This window comes from Tympanuchus pallidicinctus, unplaced genomic scaffold (genome assembly GCF_026119805.1).
Source record: "Tympanuchus pallidicinctus isolate F22 unplaced genomic scaffold, pur_lepc_1.0 scaffold2, whole genome shotgun sequence".
Taxonomy (NCBI): Eukaryota; Metazoa; Chordata; class Aves; order Galliformes; family Phasianidae; genus Tympanuchus; species Tympanuchus pallidicinctus.
The window spans coordinates 51,240,225-51,264,778 of record NW_026294721.1 but is presented as its reverse complement, the minus strand read 5'-3'; the positions used below and the strand labels follow the sequence as shown (position 1 = coordinate 51,264,778).

Genomic DNA, 24,554 nt, shown 5'->3' with positions numbered 1-24,554 from the left:
GACATATGAAAAATTCCTAGTATGTTCTGAGATGTGGGGCAAGCAGAGCTAGTAGGCAGGAAAGCCTACTACAGGTGGTGAAAAGATGTTTGCAATACCCAAAAGAACTTTCAGAAGTTCAAACAGGGTGGACAGATGATAACTTCTATTGCTTCCATTGTTTCACAGAACCACAGAACGGCTGAGGTTGGAAGAGTTCTCTGGATGCCATCTAGTCCCAACCCCTGCTCAAGTACAGCTGTATAGATCTTCTGGCCCAAGACAAAGATTTTGAGCACCTTCAAGAATGGAGACTACCCCTCTGTGCAGTGAGTCCAATATTACATATTCTAGCAAATATAATGGTAACAGACTGGGATAATCCCGGGTCAGGTCCTCAGATCCTGTAAAATCAAATACCTCAGTGAAACTAACAACATATATCACTAAGTTTCCTGTCCGCTGAAAGTCAAAAGCGAGACAGATCCCATCACGTATAGTCTCTAACAGCTGCATACAGCACAGGACTGCTATGATATTTATCGCATACGTAGTTGCTTGTGAGCCTTTTAATGCCTTTGAGCATTACAAAGTTTATTGGTGGTTTTCATTATGCAGCACTTAAAAAACTTCAAGAAGTCCATTAAATTCACGTCTTCAGATTACAATGTGAGTGGTAAGAGGATGGAGAAGATTTAAGATAGGCTTAAGTGCTCGGTATGAAAGGAAATTAAGGAGTTTCAGGGCTATCTACCTGGTCTGGTAAACAGTTTCTGATTCTTCTACAGTCTGCTCAAATGACACAGCAGCATTCAATCTTACTTTGTATAATCTTACTATATTCTTAAAGCTCTATATTCAAAACCAATACATAACTCCAAATAACACTTTTAAACAATTCTATAGGTTTTTATGGATACTTTTTGAGGGGAAACAGTTAATTTGGATCAGTATTTAATGCACAGTTGGATACGGATTTCAACAGTCTTAAATAAGCAAGCATGCTCCTTAACTGAGATTTTCTTAAGGTAGAGAAACACAGTAGCTCTAGCTGAGATGGACTGGGAGCTCCAAACTAGAAGTTTTTTCATTAGGATTGAAGAAGGTCTGCAATAACAAAAGTAAGAAAGTTTCAGGAACAGAAAATGAATTGTGACTGTTTCATGAAAGGAGAGGGAAAAATCTAAGAAATACACTGGAGCAAATCTATCAACAGTTTTCAATCAAAACTGCTTTACAGGCAATGACAAAATATTCTAGGACAAACAAAAAAAATCCAATTTTAGAGAGCTCTACAGAGCTTTAAATAGCAGAATACCCAGGTAAGAGAATTAATAAAAGAATTAATAAACGAATTAATAAACTGTTCTGTGAACAAAAACAAAGGGATAAAGGTTGTTTGCTGACACATTCAAGAAAATACATTTTGTTCTTGTCTTTTTACTTCTAATACATGCATAACTCTGATAACTGAGCTTGGTCCAGCAGGAGAGGTATTAGAACTGAAAGACAGATAGTAAAGTGTCTATAAAAAGCTCTACCTTCTTTCAAGAATTATAGCATAAACTACTCAAAAATCTTTTGCAATGGTCTGAGTAGAGTAACAGTGCCCCTTCTGAACTGTCAGCTCTCAAAGGCAGAGGGCATCCACAGATAAACAAGCTGCCATTTTTCCCTTGCGTGGAGTTAAAGAATGCCATCAGAAAATTAGACTGGTAGTAGTACTCAGTTTGTACTTTCATTGAAACTAAAAGCAGTGGTCACAAAAGGAAAAAGGAACACATTTAACACATGTTGGAACAGAAAGCAATCGGATTAAGTCCACTTAAAAACAGTGCTTTCTGCACTGCATAGAGTGCTGTCTGTACATGGAAGCAGGTATTACATCATAGCAATCTTTTGCACATATTTGTCCATATCCTCATGGTTAACAGATGAAAAAGATGTGCACCTAATCTTGAAGAATGCTAACAAAACTGACTACCCTTTACAAGTTTAAAATAAACCTTCTCGTAATTTCCACACACACCAGCAAATTCTGAGTAAGAACACACAGTGAGGCCGTGTTACTCTCAGAACTTGAATCTCCTCACTTCTTAAAAGCAAGGTAGGTGCTAACACAAAATCAATTAGAAGGTTTATGCCCTCCAGACTGACAGCATACATGTCAGTAGTATTTATTCTTGTAGCAGCAGCTATTGTGTATACTAATCATGTACAGATATCCTGCTAGTTTAAGATTATTAGGGGCTAAAAGCTGCAATTGGAAACTCTCAGTAAGGATTATTCTGGAACACATTTTATTTTGAGGGCTTTTTGGTATTTATGACAGAGCATATAAAAGTAATCCAATTGTAAAAGAGATTTGTAAACTAACTGAAGGTTTCAAATTGCATAAATCACTTAAAAATTTTCTTTTCCAGATTCCTACTTTGAATACAAAATGTTACTCTAACAAGGATGAGGCATCCATTTATAGCCAAATGTTTGTGTATGATGGTCAAATGCAAAAAAAGGAGGAATTAAACGTTTATCTGAGTCTTGATTTTCATCCAATACCTTGGGTAATTTATTCTGAAATTCTAATTATATCCCCTACACAAGCACTGCAAATATGAAAACCGAGAGAAAAATATATTTGCAAGAGCTTTTTTCCTCTGTCTTTTCCAAAGTAAAGAGATGGCTGTGGTCAAATTACTTAATGAAAAGAACTCTGTGTCAGCAATCATCCTAACAAAGAGAACATGCCCATTTACAGTATTGTTTAACTATTTCTATAGTAGGTGACCACACTAACTGGGTATTTGAACGGTAACATGCCAAACGAATAAAAACAACCTTCATGGTGCCAAACATTAGCTACTTCTACAAAACTAACTAAAAGCATGCAAAAGCAGTGCACAGAAATACATATATCTACTTTATCTCCTCGCCTCTTAGACAATCTGAATTGTCTATATTTTATGTGATTCTGTTTAAGAAAGCAATGGTAGTACAACAGACCAGAAGTTATCATCTGTTCATGATGTCATCCAAGCTTATATTGAGCTGCAGTAATATATATGCATCATAGCTCAGGAGCTGTTAACACAGCATGAGTATGAAATCAGGTTATCTATCCACGAAATAAACCTACAGTTTATGCCAAAGTGCATGAAAAACAATAATAGCTGATGAAAAACCATAATAACTAGAAGCTGTGCAATTCAGTAGCCTCTTATTAGCTGAAGAAGACTGAGTAAAAGTTGATTTTAAGAAGTCAGTCACTTAATTAAATGGTGGCACCAGGGATTTAAAACAGCAATTCAGAACTCTGATTGTTCTGGTTGCCAATACTAGTCCTGACCAGAGACCTCAAAGAAAAGGGCAACTCTGCTGTTGAAGGAGTGCGGGTGGCCCAAAGTTGTTGGTGTAAGCTCTAAAACAGGAAGCTTCTATCCACCACGATCCTTCACTATTGTCTCTTTTAACTATGGATAACTTAAGCAATCCATTTTTGTTTTGTTTTGCTTTTAACAAGCTCTATTTAAAAGCGTGATTTAAATCTTGAAATCTTGGCTCAGGGAGAATTTGTGATGGGGAATTCCACTGGCTGAACAGAGATGCCACAGAGAAACATTATACAACATTATAAAAATGCATACCCAGACACTTACAAACTTATTGGTACCCCTGGAGTTCTGTGGAAAGCTCTAAGTTGATTACATTATTCTAGTACACCAGTTTTGTATTTTCTTTGCAAAACAATAGGATTCTTTGTGTATAAGCTGTTAAAATCACCTATGTGTTTTTCTTGGCCTCTTACATGTCTTCTAATACGCATTTTTATACAGTCAATGCAACCAAGGAGTAGGTCAGCTTATCACAAAAATAAATCAAAACAAAAACAGGCAAAGCTCTTAGATTAGTTCAAACAGCCACAGGTAAGCCAGAAATGGTCCCCAGTCCAGAAAAAGAACACAGATAAAAATATCTTAAAACATGCTGGGATGGGGAGCAAGACACAATTGCTAGAAGGATTGAGTTCCACAGCTGGAGTATCTCAGATAACTACTGCCTACTCAACTCAACCTTCCTTCGCACATTTGCACTGCTCCTCTGCTTACACTGAAACTACATTGGCTGTATTGAAAGTATCAGGCAAAACATCTGATAAGAATCAGACTTTTTCAACAGTGTAGTTACTCTGTAGCTTTTTTTTTTTTTGAATGAGTAAATTAAAAGTGAGTTCTAGTCTTGTTCATATTTATTTCATATGTCAGTTAACTTCATTTCCTCCAGATTTAACATTTCCATCATACCATATCTCCAGCCTATTTCTCCCTCTTGAAAACCATTCTCTGACCAAAACAAGTCCAAAGGACTAGACAGGATGCATCTGATAGTATGGAGAGAACTGTCTGAAACCTTCATGAGACTCCTCTTTAATAGGTTGTGAAACAGGAGAGGCTCCCCAGTGGCTTCAGAAAGGCAAATACTAAAGCAAGAAGTACAACATGAGGAATCACAGGCAGGTCACCCTCACTTCCCTTCCTGGAAAATCACAGAATGAGGAGTCTTGGAAGATTTCCAACCTGATATGGCTTATTTCCATTTAACTCTGTAGCCTCCTTAGTAAACAGCTATGAACTGCAAACACAAAGCATAAAACACAAGATTTATCTCTTTTCTTACCTGCAACCTTGTTTTAGGAACATCTGTTCTGGCACATCAATCCCAAACAGTTGAAAAACTGCTGCTTGATACAGCTGTAATAGGAATCACGCTGAGGTCTTCAGCATCATTTCTGTTGTCTCTAAACAGTAGCATAAGAAAAAAAGAAACAGCAGCACCAGGAAACACATCGAAATCTAGTAATCAAGACTGTTACATGGCAGAGATTAATTAACTCTTACACTGTTTCACCTAAATAAGCCTTTTCCTCGTTATTGCTTTAACGAAATAAATGAAACCGACTTTCCTTTGTCCCCTGCATCCATTATTGGACAGATACACCTATTTAATTTAACTGAGGATTATAATGCTACATTTGAAGGTGTTAGAGCTCTACTAATACTAGATACTAGTGATACTGACAACAGTTCATAGTAACTTACTGTACCTTCATAAATTGTCAAAATCTTGTCAAAATGCTACGTTAAATTACATCTAATGTTACAACACCAAACACAGCAAACATAATATAAATGTTAGAAATGTTAGAGTTACAACAACATACTCGAATAAAAAGCACCAACTACACTGGTGCATTATTTTAAGTCAACATTTAATGCTCAGAAGTTGTCAACAATTAAAAGCATGTATGGAATGCTGTTCCAGGATGTAGAGAACAAGTCAACTTTGGAAAAGTAGCACCGGGAGAGAGTAATTTATATCATATAATGATATGAAATAGAAATATTAATAGAAAGATAAAGTAATTACTCTTGACTGAAAAAAGTGTAAATATTTCAATGTCAACTAACGTTTATGGTGGATAAGGTGCTCAGAAATATTAAGAACACTTTCTAAAATTAGATCTTGTTTTCTGCCAATGAAGGGGACACATCCAAGAAATGAAGATGCCTTTTCTTTTGTGTGTTTTACCTAAGCCTAATGCTTCTGCAGCTACCCTGCAATTGCCCCAAATTTCATAGCCATCTTTTTAACCAAGACCATTATTTAAATTATTTTAGAACCCACATATTAAGATTCTGCTGAGTTCACCACTCATTCAGTTGCACTGTGATTCCAAATACAGACAGAACATAGATTTTTTTTCTAACTTCAAGAAACGTAACTCCATCCTCATCAGTTTACAAATACCATATTGGGCACTGGTGTTGATAAACAAATTCCAAACTCAAAAAGATACCCACTGAAAAGAAGGGATAATGTTAAATTAAAAAGAAAAAAACATGGCAATATCAGCCAAAAAACAATTGGCAATAGATTCTCTGTGTGCTGACATACCTGCTGTGAACTAAACAAATACTGGAGTCTAAACATCATGATGGCTTAGTATACTGAAGTAATTAAAGAGTCAGGTGCCATATACATTAAAGTCAGAGATGAAAACATAACGTATTCAACATCACAGAGAGCTTGCCACGTCCAGTGCAGCCAAGATTCCAACCCACAGGTACTTGCATAAGAGCCATTCTAATTCTAAAAATTCAAGGAACTTTTTCACTTAAGGATGACCAACAAAAAAGAATAACTTGGTAACAAGGTACATTTCAGTTCACGTAACAAGTTCCTCTATGATCATGAAGTGTTTATGTTTAAAATGGTAAACACTAAAATTAATAGTTGTCTTCATTATTAGTGCAACTGTATCATTTAGCCCTGTTCCAAGGGCTCCATCTCAGCTGATGCTGTACAAACTCATGAAAAATCAGCACAGTCAAGTGAAACAGTCTAAAGAGGAAACAGTGAACCTTTAGTCAATAATTTAATCTCTAGAATCACTGATTATTTAATCAGTTAACAAGGAAATCTCCAATAGTATCACTCACTTTGCATAAACTGAAGCATTCAAGTAGCACATCTGAAAAAAACATGTGAGAAACTCAAATAGTTGAGTAAAATAATTTTGAGTTACTAATTAAGAAATACAATGCTTGACACCTATGAAGTTTTAAAACTAATTGCTTCACTCAGAAATGACCTGCATGATTTTAATTTGTTATAAAACTAGCCTAAATACTTTTCCCTACACATGGCTTATCAGGGAAATAGCTGCAAATGAAGAAAAAAATAAACTTGATTTCAGTTTTGCATGTCCCACTTTCCAATGACTGGATACAGAATTCTTGTGCAATATCTAAAGGTAAAAAATTTACATCATTTTTAAAATATTGTCCTTCCTTCATCACAAAAAAGTAATGAAGAAATTTTCTCACTCCAGATATACAATCTGGAGATCCAAATAAATTAACGTGAATAATGTTCAGATTTGACATAGTTCTAACTTACAAACAGTTCTCTTTAGCAAATGTATCTCTGAGCAAAACCTCCAAAGACAACTGATATTGCCAAGTGTTTTATACTAGCTATGCAATCTCCCAATCCCTACCTTCTCTTCTAACTATAGAAAATTGCAGAAAAAAACACTACATTATTTTCAAGAATTCACAGTGCAGGTATGAATTAATACCTATTTGCTTACCTTCGTGCTTCCAAATAAGAGTGCAGCTTCCTTCAATCTTCACATTAAAACAAATATTTAGATATCTTAGAAAGAGCTTTCATAAAGAATAAAGTATATTGCGATCCTTTCTTTTCCTCCAATACCTGTTGCTGTTTGTAATTCTCTTTCCTACATATGCTGATTAAACTTCAGATATATTTAAATTAAACCACTGCAGAATTTGGAAGTGTATGAAACCCACAAACATACAAGAAATATCTTGTTATGAGCTTTTTTTGCTGTGACAGTGTGAACAGAGTTTTAAAGTAGGGTAGGAAACTGCATACTAACCCAAACACAGAAGAACATTTATTTTCATTTAATGGTAACATGTCTATGATTGAGCTTTTCAAATAATTCCACAACTGCAACTTCTTCCAAATTTAAATTGAATATAAAAGTAAATAAAGATGACATATATGGACACAAGAACTTCTTTTTAAAATTGCATCTGACAGCAAGTCTCTTTCAAATGGAAAGTAATCCATTTCAATTAGCAGAGGTGGCAGTGAACTAACCATCATTGTGACATCACTGTTAGCTTCTATAATCTGGAGGACAGAGAAATAAGGGTTTGCTCTCTTTACCTCCCCCCCCCCCTCCCCCCCCCACTTTCCAATGACTGGGTACAGAATTCTTGTGCAATATCTAAAGGTAAAAAATTTACATCATTTTTAAAAGCATTACGTTGGAATACAAATTATATGCAGAGTGATGCTGAAAGCATTCTGAAGAATTTGTATTAAGAATCTTGATGAAATAGTATGGCATTCTTTAGCAAAATCTAGCCAACACCTGTTGCATCAGTTTCATCTGATCACTGTTTCGTCACTGTTGCAACAGTTTTCCATCACTACACCATAAATCTGTTCCCTCTAGTGAACTGCATTACCTGCTGATAACTGCTCTGCCCACGAGCACAAATGAAGTTTTGAACATGAATGCAATTTGGAAGCAGCCAAGACAGCTTTACTGAAAAGGAAATGACCTTCCCTTCTAAGCCTTCTTCCTCCTTTTTCTAAGCTTCTGCAGATGGATGCAATTCTATGGACCATTGTTAGAGAAGCTTCTCACTATGAGAACCTAAAGTTGCTTAATGACACATTACAATCTGCAATGCTCTGCATGCAGTTCACTTTTTAAAACTTCTCATGCTGCTTCCTTTTCCAAACACGATGGGTTCAAGATGCATGATGCCTGGTTTCCAAGTATGCTTGTATTTGCTGTATGTTTTTATGCATTGAAGATTTATGATCAACGTCAAGTTTCATTCTCTAAACTGGGGTGCCCACAAACATATTGTTCTTTGGAGAACAGCTCTCTGGCTCCATCGATGTAACTTGGACAGAGTAGTTACATCTTTCTGCAGCCCATGCTCGATCAAGATCCACAAGCCCCATACACTGCTTTCCTGAAAAAAAAAGAGGAAAGGAGAGCACAGAAAGTCTAAAAATACGCAAGCATTATCAGAAATATGTACTTCAATTTTAAGACGAAACATCAGTAAGTCATCAAAAAAAAGTTCCAAATCTGCTTTAAAATCTATCTTAATCTGTTTTACTTCAAATAGACAAGCATTAATAGTTCTAAATCACATCTGCATCTTGTAAACTTCAGTTATTAACGTTCTTCAGAAGGATTATTAACTCTGTACGTAGGGAGAAATATAATAGGCACAGCTATTTTTAAGTATTCCCAAAACTTGCAGAAGAGTGTGTGCATTAAAATAAAAGCCACAGGAAGAAAACAGCTAGTTTGTCCCTCAGCTCCTGAGTTGCTGAATCCTTACTCCTTTATAACCATAGTTGTTTTCCTACCACAATTTGATCTAAAATCTGAAAATCTTTGGTTACTAACAAGCAAGGAAGGAAGAAAATACTGAATAGTTATCCAGTGTAGATGATGTGAAGACACATAAATGAAACTGTGAGCAAAGATCAGATTTGTGACTACCTGAGGAACCTGAATATCCACAAGTCTAAAGGTCCTGATGAGATGCATCCCAGAGTCCTGAGGGAACTGGCTGACACAGTCGCCAAGCCACTCTCAAAGCCAATATTACTGTCCCTTTTCTCTTTCTTGAAAGAATTGCAAAATTATGTATTTTTTGGACTGAGATCAGTACTCATAAAGAGAATTCATATTCAGTTCATCATCAGGACAGAAGTCAGGTATTCTAAACTACTCTCTTACTTGCTTATTTATTTCCCTTCAATATATATGGAATTTGGTTGCACCTGGTAAGCATCTGTGCAAGCTTAAGGTAGTTGGCATGAACATGTCCCCTAGTATCTTTGCATTTCAGGACAGCTGGTGCACATCACACTTCAATACAATGTTTAGTGGAGTCTTTCCTCTCTTTCCACAGTGAGCTGATGGCCAGAAGTATTTTTTCCTTCTCAACTGAATTCACTATTTTGACTTCATCAAGATAATGACATTTTGATTCTACTTTGGTGGTAGCCTCCAATTTGTGAGGGGAGCTATAATGCTGTACTTTGTGTGCAGCTTATTTAGGGGCTTTTAGGTAATTAAACAAAATTATGTTAGTTTACTGAGGCTGTATAATTGCTGAAATACATTTTACAATACTATTCTTAAAAGTAGAACAAGCCATTATCATTTACAACTGAAAATAAAAAGCCTTCAGTTGTTTAGAAATATTTTGCATTAAATGAAATCTGCAGAGGCTTCTCAATATCTGATTATGCATTGCACAGACATAAACAAAATCTCACAATGGCTGCAACACTAATCTGAGTTGATCCTAAGTTTTTTGCAAACATGACAAATCAGCCCAACATCGAGTTTCACAGCTGAAATAGTTAAATGGAATGGGAATGGTTTTCAATTCAGCTGAGAAGCGTTACCTAGAACCTTAAGGGGAAAAATAAAGCAACAACCATTCTTTAAAACATAAAAAGCAATGACATTTCCTGTCTGGGAAGAGGGAAAAATGATTTGTGTTTGGTCTTTGCCAGGAAAAAGAACATAGAAGTTATGTTTGTGATTAAAAAAATTACAGTTTCAGAGAGAGAAAAGGTAACAGTTACAATCTTTAAAAGATGTTGAGTCCTCTTCCAACTTTCAGTCCATCTAGCAAACAGCAGGAGAAAATTCCTGTTGCTACACTGGTACCTGAACGCTGATTTTTTTTCCATTCACAAATACCACGATGATAGCAGAACAGACAAGTTGTAAAATACTGTCATCTTAGTACCTGTGTTTCTTTCTTTTTCTGCAGCTAGTATAGGAAATGATCAAAATTCTTTGAACAAGTCTTATTGAAAAACATGATTATTTGCTTCCACTGCTTTCATATGCTTAGTAAGTGGGGGAGGAATAACCACGTGCATCAATATCAGGCAGAGGATGACCTCCTGGAGAGGAGCACTGCAGAAAAGGACCTAGGGGTCCTTAGGGGTCCTGGTGGACAACAGGTTGGCCATGGCACAGTGGTGTGCCCTTGTTGCCAGGAAGGCCAGTGGTACTCTGGGGTGCATTAAAAAGATTGTGGCCACCAGGTCAAGGGAGGGCATCCTCTCCCCCTCTGCTCCATCCTGGTGAGGCCACGCGTAGACTACTGCATTCAGTTCTGGGCTCACCAGGAAAAAAAAAAAAAAAAAAAAAAAAAGAAAAAAACCAAGGATCTCCTAGGAGGAGTCCTGTGGAGGGGCACAGAGATGATAGAGGGCCTGGAGCATCTCTTGTATGAGGAAAGGCTGAATAACGTGGGAAAAGTTTGGCCTGGGGAAAAGATGACTGAGAGAAGATCTAATAAATGTTTATAAATATCTAAAGGGAGGTGGGAGGCTAATGGATGAGGCCAGGTTCCTCTCGATGGCATGTAGTGGTAGGACAAGGACTAGTGGCCTAAAACTCGAACATACAAAGTTCTACCTGCACAACCTACTGTGGAATACCTGCTTTAGCAGGACCTGATGATCTCCTGAGGTCATAGAATCACTTAAACCTCTGTCATTCTGTGATTGTGTGGTTCACACGAGCCAAGAATCCACCATTATATCCTTAGAGATCTCAAGCCCTTCTGTCTTTTCTGACATGGAGTCTAGTTTATAGCTTCCACTGGAACATTAGTACCAGACAGGAGTACATTACAACCTTTTATGAATAAAAAAACCTAGAATTTTGCACGTAATGAAGAAACAGCTTTGCCTATTCCATATTTTCAAAATCTTAAGTCTTTTTTTTATTATTTCTTGAGATAAAAAAAAATAGAAAAAGCAGTGGAAGAACAGTGAGGTGTACACTTATGCATAATATGAACTTCTGTGCTTCTGATTATTAAATACTATGTTATATACTTTGCTGTCTATGTGGGTAATGAAATTACCACCAACTTTATGCACTTCTTTATCTCAGAGCACAGTTAAGCAATGATCTGAAATTATGGGGATGATATTGCTTTTGCCACTAACTGCAGGGAAATAACCCAAAAGAAGGCAGCTACTCTTATTCAAAATTGCAGTAATATAGAAATCTGAAGCTATAGCATAAGCTTTCCCACAATGGGAAAGCTTGTAACCCCAATAAGGGGCAAGCCAAATTGTGCTCTGGTCAGAGTTGTCAAATTAGAATTACTCATTTAAATAGAGTCCCAGAAAATTTTCAGGATGTTTTCCAAGATTATTACAAATTTAGTATTAAGTTGGGCAGAATAGGTTTGCATGCCATGAAGCCTGTCTGTATCAAATGTAGCCTAAATTCTGTGATGTAGTTTTGCTGTTTACAGCTGGTGCTACTCGCCCATCTGAATAGCTTACTACCAGCAATTACAAGCAGCATAAAGGGTCCTCACTGCAAATCACTGCTACAAATAGCAAATGCTTTTAATGTGAAATGGACTGGCAATAGAAGGACTTCACTGAAGTTCACGAAAGCCTCACTTTTTTCATAGAAGGGAAAAATGCGGAGAAGAAAAAAGTAAAATGCAATCCCTCTGGCTCATGCTAATAACCAGGAACAAAGAAACCAGTTTTAACACCATAGTTCAGAACAGCAAGGAGAAAAATGTGAAGAAACCCAGATTTCACAGCACTGTTTATTCCTTTATATAGCAGTGTAAAGACTTTACTAAAATGTTTTAAGTAATAGCTGTAGAAATTCATACCTATCAGCTTCCGATCAGGTGGAAGATGAACAGCTGTCTGATCTGCAAACCTACAAAGGATCATGTGCTCCTAAAAGGAAAAGTAAAGATACTTAGTTCATAGCATTTCTTTCTTTTGAATACGGTAAGAAAAATCTAATTGGGGTTGGAACTAGATGATTTTAAGATCTCTTCCAATCCAAGCTATTCTGTGACTCTATGATTCTAATTTACTATTCAGATATATTAAAAAACACTATCATGTAGAAAACTGTTTCAAAAAAAAAAAAAATCAGTGTGCAAATCCTAATTTTATCTTACTTTGCGGTGTAAAAAAAATTGAAAAATCAAGTGCAACTATAAGCAGATTTCTACTCAAGTATACACGTTTCTTGCCTGCCTTTAAAATCAAATTGTACTTAATGTAATCATGTGGTACAATTGAGGCAGTTCCCTACTATAGCTAACACACACAAGGGTTTTAGCTCACAGCTCCATAATAAATGTGCAATGTGCTATAACATGATTAGAACTCAGTATGTTTTGCTCAGGCATTTTTGCTATATTTTTTGGTTTAAATATTACTATTTCTGTAGAATGAAAGGATTGAAAATGCTTACACCAGAAGTAGGTACTAGGGAACAGAGAAAAAAAAAAAAAAAAGAGGCAACATGGCTGTTTTTAGGAGAGAGGAACAGCAGAGAGATAAGCAGCTTGGGAAGAAAAAGAGGGGTTTGGCAGGAGAGGAAGAATAAAAGACTCGCCACTTAACCTGGAAATCTGGACTGACTCCAGTGCCTTAGCTTCCTACCAGAGATGAGCCTTAAAGTTAAACTGAAGTCTAACTTACAACCACATCTTTTTCCTGTGACAGAACCAGTAAATTGTGACACCTTCTGTTGGTTAAAAATGAGGAGAAAAGCATTTCTGAAGTAACTAGGATAACCACTTCAAACTGCACAAACTTTGTGCGTGCAGAAGCCGTTAACTTGCTTTTTAGAATACCCACAAAAATGCCTATCAAGTTTTAAAGCCATATATCTAAAGTTATTCATTCTTTCTTTCTAGGTCTTTGACAGGGAGAGCATCTTGACAAATAGAGTTTTAAAAAAATGTATCATGGTAGACATCTAGAGCTACCATAACCTTCACAACTGTAAATGAATGAATTACAGCATGATGTTCTCATCAAAAACGTTTTAGAACTGCCAGACTTCTGGATGTCTTTTTAGATCTCACTAAAATGGGAGATAAGAGAAATGAATTTCAAATGGGAACTGGAGGGGGGTGACACAGACAATGTCTGGCTAGCACAAGGTAGCTTTGGCTACTAGCCAGCATCCTATAACAGTTTATTAATATGAAATATATAAAAATGCATACAGCTAGCTGTGTAACAGGAGTTATTTATAACTAGGATTACTTGAGGCACCATCCAGCCGAGATCATTTGTACAAACTCTTACATTATTAAGAACAGAAATATTTTTTTAGCATTGTCCTTGGCCCCTATGCAGTTCTGCAACACAAAAATGATGCTGAAATTTCTGAAGAGGTGATAAAACATGCAATTTAAATATCCAGATACAAATAGATATGAGGAAAAAAAAAAGAGCAGAAAAACAACAAAAATCAGAACTTCAATAATATTGCACACACTATCCTAACCTAGGCTTCCTTGATTTCATGTCACCATACCTGTCTGTACTGTCAACTGGTCAACTTTTAACAATATGTGAGCAAATATTTTCTAATCTCAAACCTTAATTTTTCTTGATTGTGTGTTAAAAGTTGTAAATGTGCTGAAGGAATGTTAACCGATGAAAAAGCTAATCACAGATTCAAGTCTCACTATGCCCTTTTATCAATGCAAACTATGGAAATTTATTTCTGTGCAAGTCAGTGAAGTGTTAGATCAGTCTGTCACAAAGACTACAATAACTGAACCTCCCTGCATAAGCTGGCTGAAGTTTTTAATTTTTTGTTTCTCAAATGTCCTCTTACTGCAGGATCAAAAAGGTCTTCCTGCTATACACAGCATTCTTCAGTATGCTCAGCGTCCCAAAGCACGTTTGGAGATTAAAAATAGCATCTTCCAAACATCTTTTTGTAATAGAAGACTATTCTGCATCTCCAAAATTCTTTTCTAAACACTGAGACTTTGCCTAGGATGTGATAAATTAGTGTTAATAAAGTTTCTATATAATCTTGCTTCTCTTGAATAGAAATATTCTCTTTCCATACCACATTAAGTGCATCTAACCTTCACAACTCTGGTTGCTCATCACTAAGTTTTAACACAGTGGACAAATCTCCATGAATTGGTACCAGTCATCTCCTGACTACTGCACTATCTTGTCCTATTTTACTCCTTTGTTATCTTCATTTTGTCAGACCTGCATGCTTCACTGCTTCTTTCTCCCACTTTTCTCACACTACATCCACATAGACCATGTCTCTCCAGGATCAAAACACATTTGAATCTTTTAAAAATAATTTTGCATAAAGTTTTTAAAACAGTACTGCACAAAATTCTTGATGAAGAGAATTATCTTTTCCTGCTCATTGTATGAGATCTTCTAGACATAAATTTGAGGGAGAAGTACGATTTCACCAGAAAATAGTATCTATAAAAGTAATGAAAATAGTATCTATTAAAGTAACAATTGTATCTTAAAAAGATTACAAGTTTCTACAGTGTAAATGTTAGTATTTAAGACTAGATAACTAAACTGCTACCCTGTAACTTTTAACTAATACGTTTTGAAGGAGATTCCTTAGGATTGGTTTAGAAATTGCTCTTCTACATTTTATGATGAAAATAAAAAGACCTTTTCTGGAAAGTAATATTTAAATTTATGGAAAGAAGCTTAAAAAAAAAAAAGTGTGGTGGAGAGAAGGCAACGCAGTGACATCTGCGCTACTGCATAACACAAGCATCCCTTCTCAATTATAAGATAAATACTCATATTTCATTTAATAAGACCCAGTGAAGTGCAAGGAATGGCACAACACACCCTCTGTTCACAACACCCAGCTGTTTACTTTACATACCTTGTAGGATAAAATTTCCCTGAACTGATGACTGGAAAAAGAAAGACAATTCAATTAACATCTTAAAACGTCAAGCTGCAATATAAAAGCAATCCTTACATACCAGACCACATTTTAAACAGAACAGCACTATCTGTAGCAAACCAAAAGACTATACATGAATACACCTCATTTACAAATACAGAAAAAGCACATTTGATGTTTTTTTTCTCTTCTATTGAATTATTCATAGAAACCCTCCCTTTAAACCATTAAAAATGCTATCAGAGGTTTACTAGGTTTTCCATATTTTCACATACTAGGTATCATACAGGCATACAACTTCTAGACGTGCATATATTTTCTGTGTATCACTAAAATAAGTTTCTAAGATGGAACTGAGTGGGGAAAAAAGGGCCACACAGAGAATGTGAGTCATGTAGTAATACGGGCAGTCTGGTAGGTTTCGTAATCTTTTTTCTCCCCCTCATTTTGTAAAAGTAAGCTCTAAAAGATAGCTCAAGAAAGGTTTGATAAGTTATGAACCGCATCATTTCCTACACTGGCTTACGCTGTCACGATTCATAATTTTAGCAAAGACGCCAACAATTCACCATCTTGCAGCACCCATAGAAACAAAAGATTCCTAACAGTTTCTGGTCTTCACGACCTAAAACCATAACCTGTCAAAAGCTGCTGTTTAACAAGCCAATGGAAAAGTTGCATTATGCGCTAACTTCAGAAAGCCTACAATTTTATTGCTGCCTCTGTAAGAATACTGCTTTTTTGTTTTCTTCACTGACAAAGTACAAAAGGGACACAGATGAAGATGCAGGAAATTGAGCAAGAAAGCACCGTTAAATGCAGAGTTCATCAAACCAGTAAATTTTAAATTATTTACTCTCCAAACACTTCTGTGACAACACTCTTGAATACTGGAGAAAAATATGAAAAATATTCTGCATTATTTTAGATTTTCTGATCCCTTTTTATACAGTGTGTTTCAGCTCCTTACTGTAGCAAATATGGATCTGAGACAATGCTGTAATTCCTAGTACGATTAAGTCTGATCCATCTTGGACACATAAAAGGCAAAGCTGAGCTTCAGGAAATAAAGTAAACCTCTCCCCAACCTAGCTCTACGAGGAAAGCAGTTAGCATCTTCTGCCACTTTCTGCCTGAATTCTACACTCTATTTGTATCAGCAAAAGGAATTAAAATTCTTAAGCCTACATACATACATACACATCTCCAACACGGCTAATTTGGAGAACAGAATAGCTACACTGTTCACTGAAAAAGTATTAAAAATATGATCCAAAAAACAACAACAACAACAACAACAACAAAAAATCAGGAATGCTGATCTACAAGGGAATAAATCAGAACAGTTTCACAAGCAATAAACTGCAGCATAAAGCAGATTCATTTATTTAAACTGATTGCTTACATCTTTCTCCAGTATTAAAACGTCAATTCCCCTTCTTACAGTTCTTTCCATGAGCTTTCTATTACTGCAGTGATTTCAAGGTAAAAGGTCTGCATATTACAGCAATTTCTGCAAACTCCATCTACTACGTTGATAGTGTAAAGCCTTTGTGAACTTCAATGAATAGATAAATCCAGAAAAATAACCCAGAAATTACCCTTTTAGGGTAATCTCCCTGTCAGGGATGAATTTGCAAGTAGAAAGAGAAGTTAGTTGCATTGCAATCGAGAACATTTCAGCCCAAACACCTACAACGATTGACTAATTTTGCAATCCTTTAGCATTTCTTTTTTAAATTTAAATTGGTATTTTAAAGTTTATCTTGTTAGCCCTAGTGTACCTTCTTGGATATTTAAACTTCACAGTGTTCTGAATGAAGCCATAACAACAAGGGGAGATGACAAAGGCTGCTCGGGCCTTGATGCAATGTTCAATCACCATGTCTGTTGCCACACCACATGCATGCAGAGCCACCTACAATGTTGAAAACAACAACGACAAAAAAAACACAACAACAACAAAAAAAAACAAAACAGGAATAAGCAAATTCTTTACAGCAATATCCTACATACAACCCTGTTGCATATTTTTGATTGAGTTATTTAAATATCTGAAGAGTATACAGCAATGAAAACTGTTAAGCCAAAGGCTGCGGCCTGATATTTAATTCTTGGTTTTTCATTTCTCTTTTCCCCATTTATGCAGATGAAACTTTATGGCCAACTGCACTCACAAGGGAGTCACCAACAGTAAACAAAGGTTCAGAAACAGTCATAAGATAAACGCATGCATGGGTGCACCGCACTGCCATATCAACTCAAAGGAAAACAAAGTTCCAGAAAAACACTAAAGAAACTACTATGGAGATTGGTCAAAAATTTTTGTTTAAGCAAAAAGGATTTACAAATACAGAATAAAAATCTCATTCCCATTTGTACCTTGTTAGATACCAGACAATCCCAAAGATCAAACAAAAATCAACAACGGACCTCACTTGACCTGCTTCTACGGTCTCTCAGCTCTGGAGAAATAGTCTGCCATTCCCTTGATTGAAAATTCTGCCTGCTACTTTATACAGTGGTTCAGATTTGTAAAGCTGCATTGTTTTCTATGCTTTTATTTCTCTGTGAATTTAGGAAAAAACGCTTAAAACTGCAAAGCTCACGTTTCAAGGTTCAAAGCTGTTTTTCAAGGTACAGCAATCGGAAGATAAAAAATTCTCTCTCAAATGTGGATTATAACAAAGACTTTTTTGTTTGCTGGCTGCTCGATGTAAGCCAAGCTGAGAAGACCATTAATCGTGAGCTGAACTATAACTGCACACAGATGGTAACAAATACTCTTGTCAGAAGGAGAACTTTCAAATTAATAAATGTAGTAACTTCAATTATTTTTTTCTGTTTCTATAAATTTAACAACAAAAATAAAACTGGTTTAAGATTAGAATGAATTTTAATATTGCAGCTATTAGATTATCATGGAATAGTTACTTTTACATTTCTCTAAAGACCTCTGCTTTGCTTGCATGCTCGGGAAGGAGACCTAAAACTTGTGTCGGTTAAATAACAACCACCAAACCAGTAGTTTTGCTGAGCCTACATGGACTTAAAGCCAATTGGTTTCTTCTTCGTTCCTCAGAATCAACTTACTCAAGAGAAAAATCACAAATAAAATTCAAGGCAGTTTCTTTTAGGACATCCTATGTAACAAACGTGCTACCTGAAACAAAGAGAACGCAGACAAATGCAGATAATGCATTTTGGTCACAAATTCACCTGTGGAGAAAGGAAAGCAGCCTCTGAAGAGAACAATAGTTGACTTAACGCAGTGTGAGACCACTGACCTGAATTTATTCCCTGATGATCCAATAGAGCAAAAGGGAATTGCTTGATAAATTCTTCTAAACCTGCTTTTGACCACCTCACACATAACACTTAAGAAAATAGCCAAATAATGCAGTTATTCATTTTATATTATCTAAAGATACATATACATATGTTTTAAATGAATACCAGAAGGAGCAAGATGAAGATTTCTGTCAAGTTGATTTTTTTCATGTCTTTAAGTTTTGTTAACTATGAGAGATCACCTTTACAAGAACAGTTTAGGAATGATACCCTGTCAAACTTTGTATACATCTATGCATCATTACACTGTTATTTGTGTAACAGACCAGCATTTGTGACAATGATTCAAAGGTAGCTAAACTTCACATAATTCAACTTCCAAGATACCATCAAGCATTTGGGCTACTGCTAAGAAAAGCAGTCAGCTACTCCCTTACATACAGCTGCAAAGAAAATGTGAGCACATGCAGAAGAATGAATCATTATATGAGACAAACTAATTCCATAACTTAGATTGATTCAGGTCTCCAAAAAGAGAAAGCTGCAGGTTTGTTTCCTCAAAGAGCCTACAGAATCAAGAGAATCAAGCTAAGTACACTGAAATCACAGGCCTGGAAAAATTTGAAAAGAAGATTTTCTGCTGACGTCTATTTAAATATTTAAACTTGTCACAAGATTTGAGAGAATATAACATCCTTTTATTAAATAAAAACTTCACACAGATGATTAACTTAGTATTAATCTTAAAAAAGAGCAGAAAAAGATCTAAAACTCCCGTGGCCACAAAACTGGAGGCAAACTTCTCAGACAATCTATTGTACATTTCACTCTCACCAATCACTGATTTATTCATGAGATTGTGTTGTTTTTTTTAAAAAACTGATCTCTGATTTATTAATGAAATCTGAACAACAATATAACACAGAAAATAAAGGTAGACAATTGGAAAATTGCAGTTGGAAAGACTGTGCTAAAATAATTTGTTATCCCCCTTCTGCTGCACTATGCTTCATTTTCTTGAAGAAACAAACAAATCGTTCAACAGATCTGGAGGACTTATGTGCCATGAACCTTCAGCATTAAACATTATAAGATGTAGTGGAAGAAGCCCCTTGGATGGATAGTTTAAGGAACAATCAGACTTGCATCCAAAGATGAGAACTTGTTGTAAAAGTTCATATTCCATTCATTAAGAGAAAACAAGACCATAAGAGAGGAATCTTTACAGCATTATGCCGTACACTTTACCACTTTAGAATTCTGGAGAGGAATTTACTTTCTGGGTCTAACGCAGACACTTTGAATCAGTATTCAAATCATAAAATCATATAATCTTTTGAGTTGGAAGGAATTCCTAAAGGCCATGTGGTCCAACTGCCCTGCAATAAACAGGGACACCTACAGCCCCATCAGGAGCTCAGAGCTCCTCCAGCCTGACCTTGGCTGTCTCCAGAGATGGGGCATTCACTGCCTCTCTGGGCAAATTGTGCCAGTGCCTCACCAGCCTTAGTGTAAAAAACTTCTTCAAGTCCAATCTCCTCTCTTTCAGTGTGAAACCATTTTCCCTTGTCCTGTCACAACAGATTCTGCTAAAGAGCCTGTCACCTTCCTTCTTATAGCCTCCCCCCCCCCCCCCCCCCTTAGATATTGAAAAGCCGCCTCCTGGAGCCCCAGCTCTCAGCTCGTCCTCACAGGGAGGTGTTCCATCCCTTGAGTCACTTCTGTGGCCATCCTCTGGACACTCCAACATGTCCACATCTCTCCTGTATGAGGACTCCCCCAACCCCAATGTAGATACAGTGCTCCAGGTGAGGTCTCACAATGCAGAGCTGAGAGGCAGGATCACCTTCTGTTGGCCACACTTCTGTTGATGCAACCCAGGATACAGTTTGCTTTCCAGGCTGTGAGGGCACACTGCTGGCTCATGTCCAGTTGCCGTTCACCATTTCCTCCAAGTCCTTTTCAGCAGGGCTGTGCTTCATCCTTTTACTTCCCAGCTTGCATTGACAGCAGGGTTGCCACAACCCAGGTACTGACCTTGCACTTGGCTTTGATGAGCCTCATGAAGCTCATCTGGGCCAACAGCTCAGCCTGTCTAGGTCTCTATTTACAGTCACTGTGAATCAAAATATCACCCACTGGCTGCAACAGAAGTGATCATTATAAGTCTTAAAAAACTGAGATATTCTACATTTATGAACACAGCTCAAGTATATGCTTCACAAAAAACAGCCATTAGTATAACACCATCATTAGTATAACATTCTCCCTGTCATGATAGTTAGACTCAAAATATCCTGGAGTGGAAGAGACTCAGGAAAGACTATAAATCCAACTCCTGGTTCCACACAGGACTACTCAAAAACCCAAGCCCTATGTCTAAAAGTGGTGCCCAGATGCTCCTTGAATTACAGCAGCTGGGGGCCATGCTGATTGCCCTGGACAGCCTGTTTCGTGCCCACCGCCCTCTGGTGGAGAACCTTTTCCTAACACCCAACCTGATGACCCTGACAGCTCCACGCCATTCCTTCAGGTCCTGTCACTGCCACCAGAAAGCAGATATCAGCACTGCCCCCCTGCTCCCTGTGAGGAGCTGCAGCTGCTATGAGGCCTCCCCCCTTAGCTGGTCCTCATACATTTCATCCTCTAGACCCTTCACCATTTTCATAGCCCTTCTTTGGACACTTCTTGATAGCTTGATGTTTTTCTTCCACTGCAGTGCGCAAATCTGCACCCAGTGCTCTAAGTGAGAGCAGAGAAGGACAGTCCCTTTCCTCACTGAGTGGCAGTACCAAGCCTGATGCATCCCAGGGTACTGCTTGTCTTTTAGGCCACCTATGAATGCGAGTCAGCAGTGTGCAACTTGCCATCAGCAAGAACTTCCCCAGGTCCCTTTCCATAGGGTTGCTCTCCAGCCTCTTGTCCCTCTGCACATGCAGCCAGGGCTGCCTCGCTCCAGGTGCAGAATTTGCCATTTGCTCCTGTTGAACTTCATCCAATTGGTGACAACCCAGCCCTCCAATCCATTGGCATTTCTCTACAAGGTTTCTTGTCAGTTTTGCATTGTGAAATCCTGAGTTTGTTTCATCTTAACTGCTTTTCTCCTTTCTACATTTCAGATCTCACTTTACCGTACCCAGGCTTATTCTGACCACGAGCAGTCTTTTCCTTCTGCCTTCAAAATCCTCTCCAAATTATCTCATCAGCAAGCTGCTTATTTCAAAATCATGTGATTAAACCAAAAATGTGCCACACTATTTTTCAACACGTTCCAGCAGTGCTCATTTTTGTATTTGACTGGAGCAGACTCTTCCTTCTTCACTCATAATGACCAAAGTGATGTCAGTTTGCAACAAATAATTAATACAAACCCACCCTAACTTAGGTTAAAAGGATTCTTCTGCTAAATAGCAAGGATTCTTCTCACGGCATCAGAAATAATTGTTCGTACGAATATAAAATTTTCTTGTCTCAAATATTGTAATTGTTTTAAGAACAGTTAATCAGATATTGAAATTAATGTTCTGAAGTTGAAAAGCTATAAACACTTACCCCAATGTTAAAAGTGCCATTAAAATAGTCCAAGTTTGCTTGAATAAATGAAATGTTGTTTAAACCTAGTTCATCACTTCTGTCTTTAGCACGCATCAGAGACAACTCCTTATTTTCTATGAGCACCACCTAGGTTTCACACATACAACACAGTAAGACAAAATAATACTGAAAAATCAAAGAGCAACATTACTAACATGCACAAAACTTCGTTGTTTAGTTGAGAAAACTCCTCTATTTGTAAGATCTACAGAATATTAGCAGGTGACATAATGAAAGGCATCAAAGATCTACCAATATCAATCAGTTAGCAAATATTTTTACATTTCCCTCCAACTAGAACTTCCTTTCCCCAGGCACACACCTCACATACTTGCAGTTATATTAGGAATTTGCATGTTTCAAATCTCTGCCATAAAGGTTTTTTGGTTTTTTTTGTTTGTTTGTTTTTGTTTTGTTTTCCCAAAGTTATGTTTTGTGAAAGTCTGGGTCACATCAGCAAGACTGGATGGCTCAGCTCTACTGCTGGCTTCTTGACTTTGGCATCATGTTTGTTATGAAAGTGAAGAGCCACTTTCCTCCTGGTCAGTGAAAAGAATTTGATAGGTACACGTCAATGACAGATCATGACCTCTAAGGCAAATGTTTCCAAACAATTTTTTTTTGCTCTTCAACTGCAGTGAAAAATCTTTAAACTCAAAAGGTTGTCTCTGAAGGGTTAAAATACCCTAAATTATTTCTTTTTTTAAAGGCAAGACAAAGTAACTGGATGAGACAGAAGAGAAAAACAAAGCATATGTAATGTAAGGAACTGTTTTTATACTTTATGTCATTTCATGAGGCTGCTTGCTACCAGCCAACTCAGTGAGAGGTGTGAGTGAAACCTTGAGTTCTCTGAGGAGTTCTTCATCTACTTCCTGCAGGATCTCTTTTGCTGGTGCACAGCCATAGTCTGTAAATGCATATCCTGACCAAGCCATGCCCAGAAACACACCTAGCAACACAGCTAAAGAGGAAGCCAGCCTCTCGGTCCTTTCACTGAATTTCATCTCACAGTGATTTCCCCAGCCATGAGAGAGTTGAAGAAGAGAGTGAAATCATCACCAATTCAGCAGTGTTGGAAAAAAAAAAAAAATCTTATTTTTTCTTTTGGACCTCATTTCTACAACACAACACTACAAAGACAAAAGTTGCAAGAAGAAAGCTAAGAAAAAACCCTTTTCAATCACTTCCTTGATTGAGCAGAATTCACTGCAGACTGAGCATAGCACGTGTATACAAGTACACAAATGAAATAATAACCTCTGTAAGATTTCTAGTAGCAACAGTGCTATCATATCACACTTAGGCTTTCTTGAGGTTAAAAAAAAAAAAAAAAGGGGTGCAGAGGCATTGCCAGATACTCCTCTCATTACAAGGGCTTCATTTCCATACAAACTTTACAACACAAGCTTAGGGGCTTTGTTAGAAAGCAGTAATATCATCCATACACTGTATTTAGTTATTTTGCTCTTTCAGTGCACATTCAATTACATATTTGTACTTTGAAGTACATTTAGTTTTTTTTGTTTGTTTTTCTCTTTTTCTGAAGAGGAACTTCTAAACTTTCCTTTTCGGTGATAACACCTATGCTACTCCCTACTAATACAATGTGATAAGTACAGGTACTAATTAAATATTTGTAGAGCATACGCCTTCCTAAAAAGTAAGTTTTGTCTTCAAGATCATTCTCCCTAGCTGCACATGTTTTTAAATATGATATTAGAGAACAAAAGCTCATACCATCTGTACTTTTTATTTAGAACTTACCTGACATGATGGCATCAAGTGAGCAAGAACAATTCCAACATGACCCTGTGAAAAGAAAAACAAACAGTAAAATTTGAGTCACTTTTCAATGTTGGTGCGTCATCTCATGCTGAGTATCCCCTAACAACTGATAGAACACCCAAAAGCAGTTAAAATTTCAGCATATTTACTTCACTTTGCAGCAGCATCTACGTACAGCTGCAAAGATGAAAACCAAAAGAAATTGCAACACGTGAGGAAAATATACCTTACCCCTCCACTGCAGAAATCCACAATCACATCTCCAGGCTTAGCAAGCTTTTTCACTGCTGCTACCAAGTTATTCAACTGCTGTTGTTTCCTCAGAGCTCGATCTCTAGACATCTTTCCTGAGGATAACAGAGAAAGACGTCTGAACAGTGAGGAGCACTTCTCAACATAGGTTACTTCAGATGGGTAACAGCAAAGCACAGGTATCTGAAATTTATGGCTGAAACTAAAAAATGTCTAAAACCCTTGGGCATCCAAATCCACTTTCAGCTAAATTTACAAATATTCCATAGAGCTTTCTGCCTTCACAAAACCT

At 37.0% G+C, this 24,554-nt stretch overlaps 1 protein-coding gene across 4 annotated transcripts in view; it reads right to left on the bottom strand.

Moving 5' to 3' along the window:
- Positions 1-7,368: 7,368 nt before the first annotated feature.
- GSTCD (glutathione S-transferase C-terminal domain containing) overlaps positions 7,369-24,554 on the bottom strand; it is a 59,206-nt gene continuing 42,020 nt past the window's right edge. The window contains exons 6-12 of one of the 4 annotated variants that reach the window (XM_052682942.1): positions 24,242-24,357; positions 23,990-24,034; positions 22,181-22,309; positions 17,122-17,255; positions 15,314-15,344; positions 12,282-12,351; positions 7,369-8,561 (exon numbers count right to left, since the gene is read on the bottom strand). In XM_052682942.1, the coding sequence (XP_052538902.1) occupies positions 8,425-8,561; positions 12,282-12,351; positions 15,314-15,344; positions 17,122-17,255; positions 22,181-22,309; positions 23,990-24,034; positions 24,242-24,357 (662 nt within the window). In that variant the 3' untranslated portion in view covers positions 7,369-8,424. Of the gene's footprint in view, positions 8,562-12,281; positions 12,352-15,313; positions 15,345-17,121; positions 17,256-20,688; positions 20,771-22,180; positions 22,310-23,989; positions 24,035-24,241; positions 24,358-24,554 lie in introns of those variants that run through there. The other 3 variants (XM_052682943.1, XR_008206775.1, XM_052682945.1) reach the window with 3 other exon arrangements.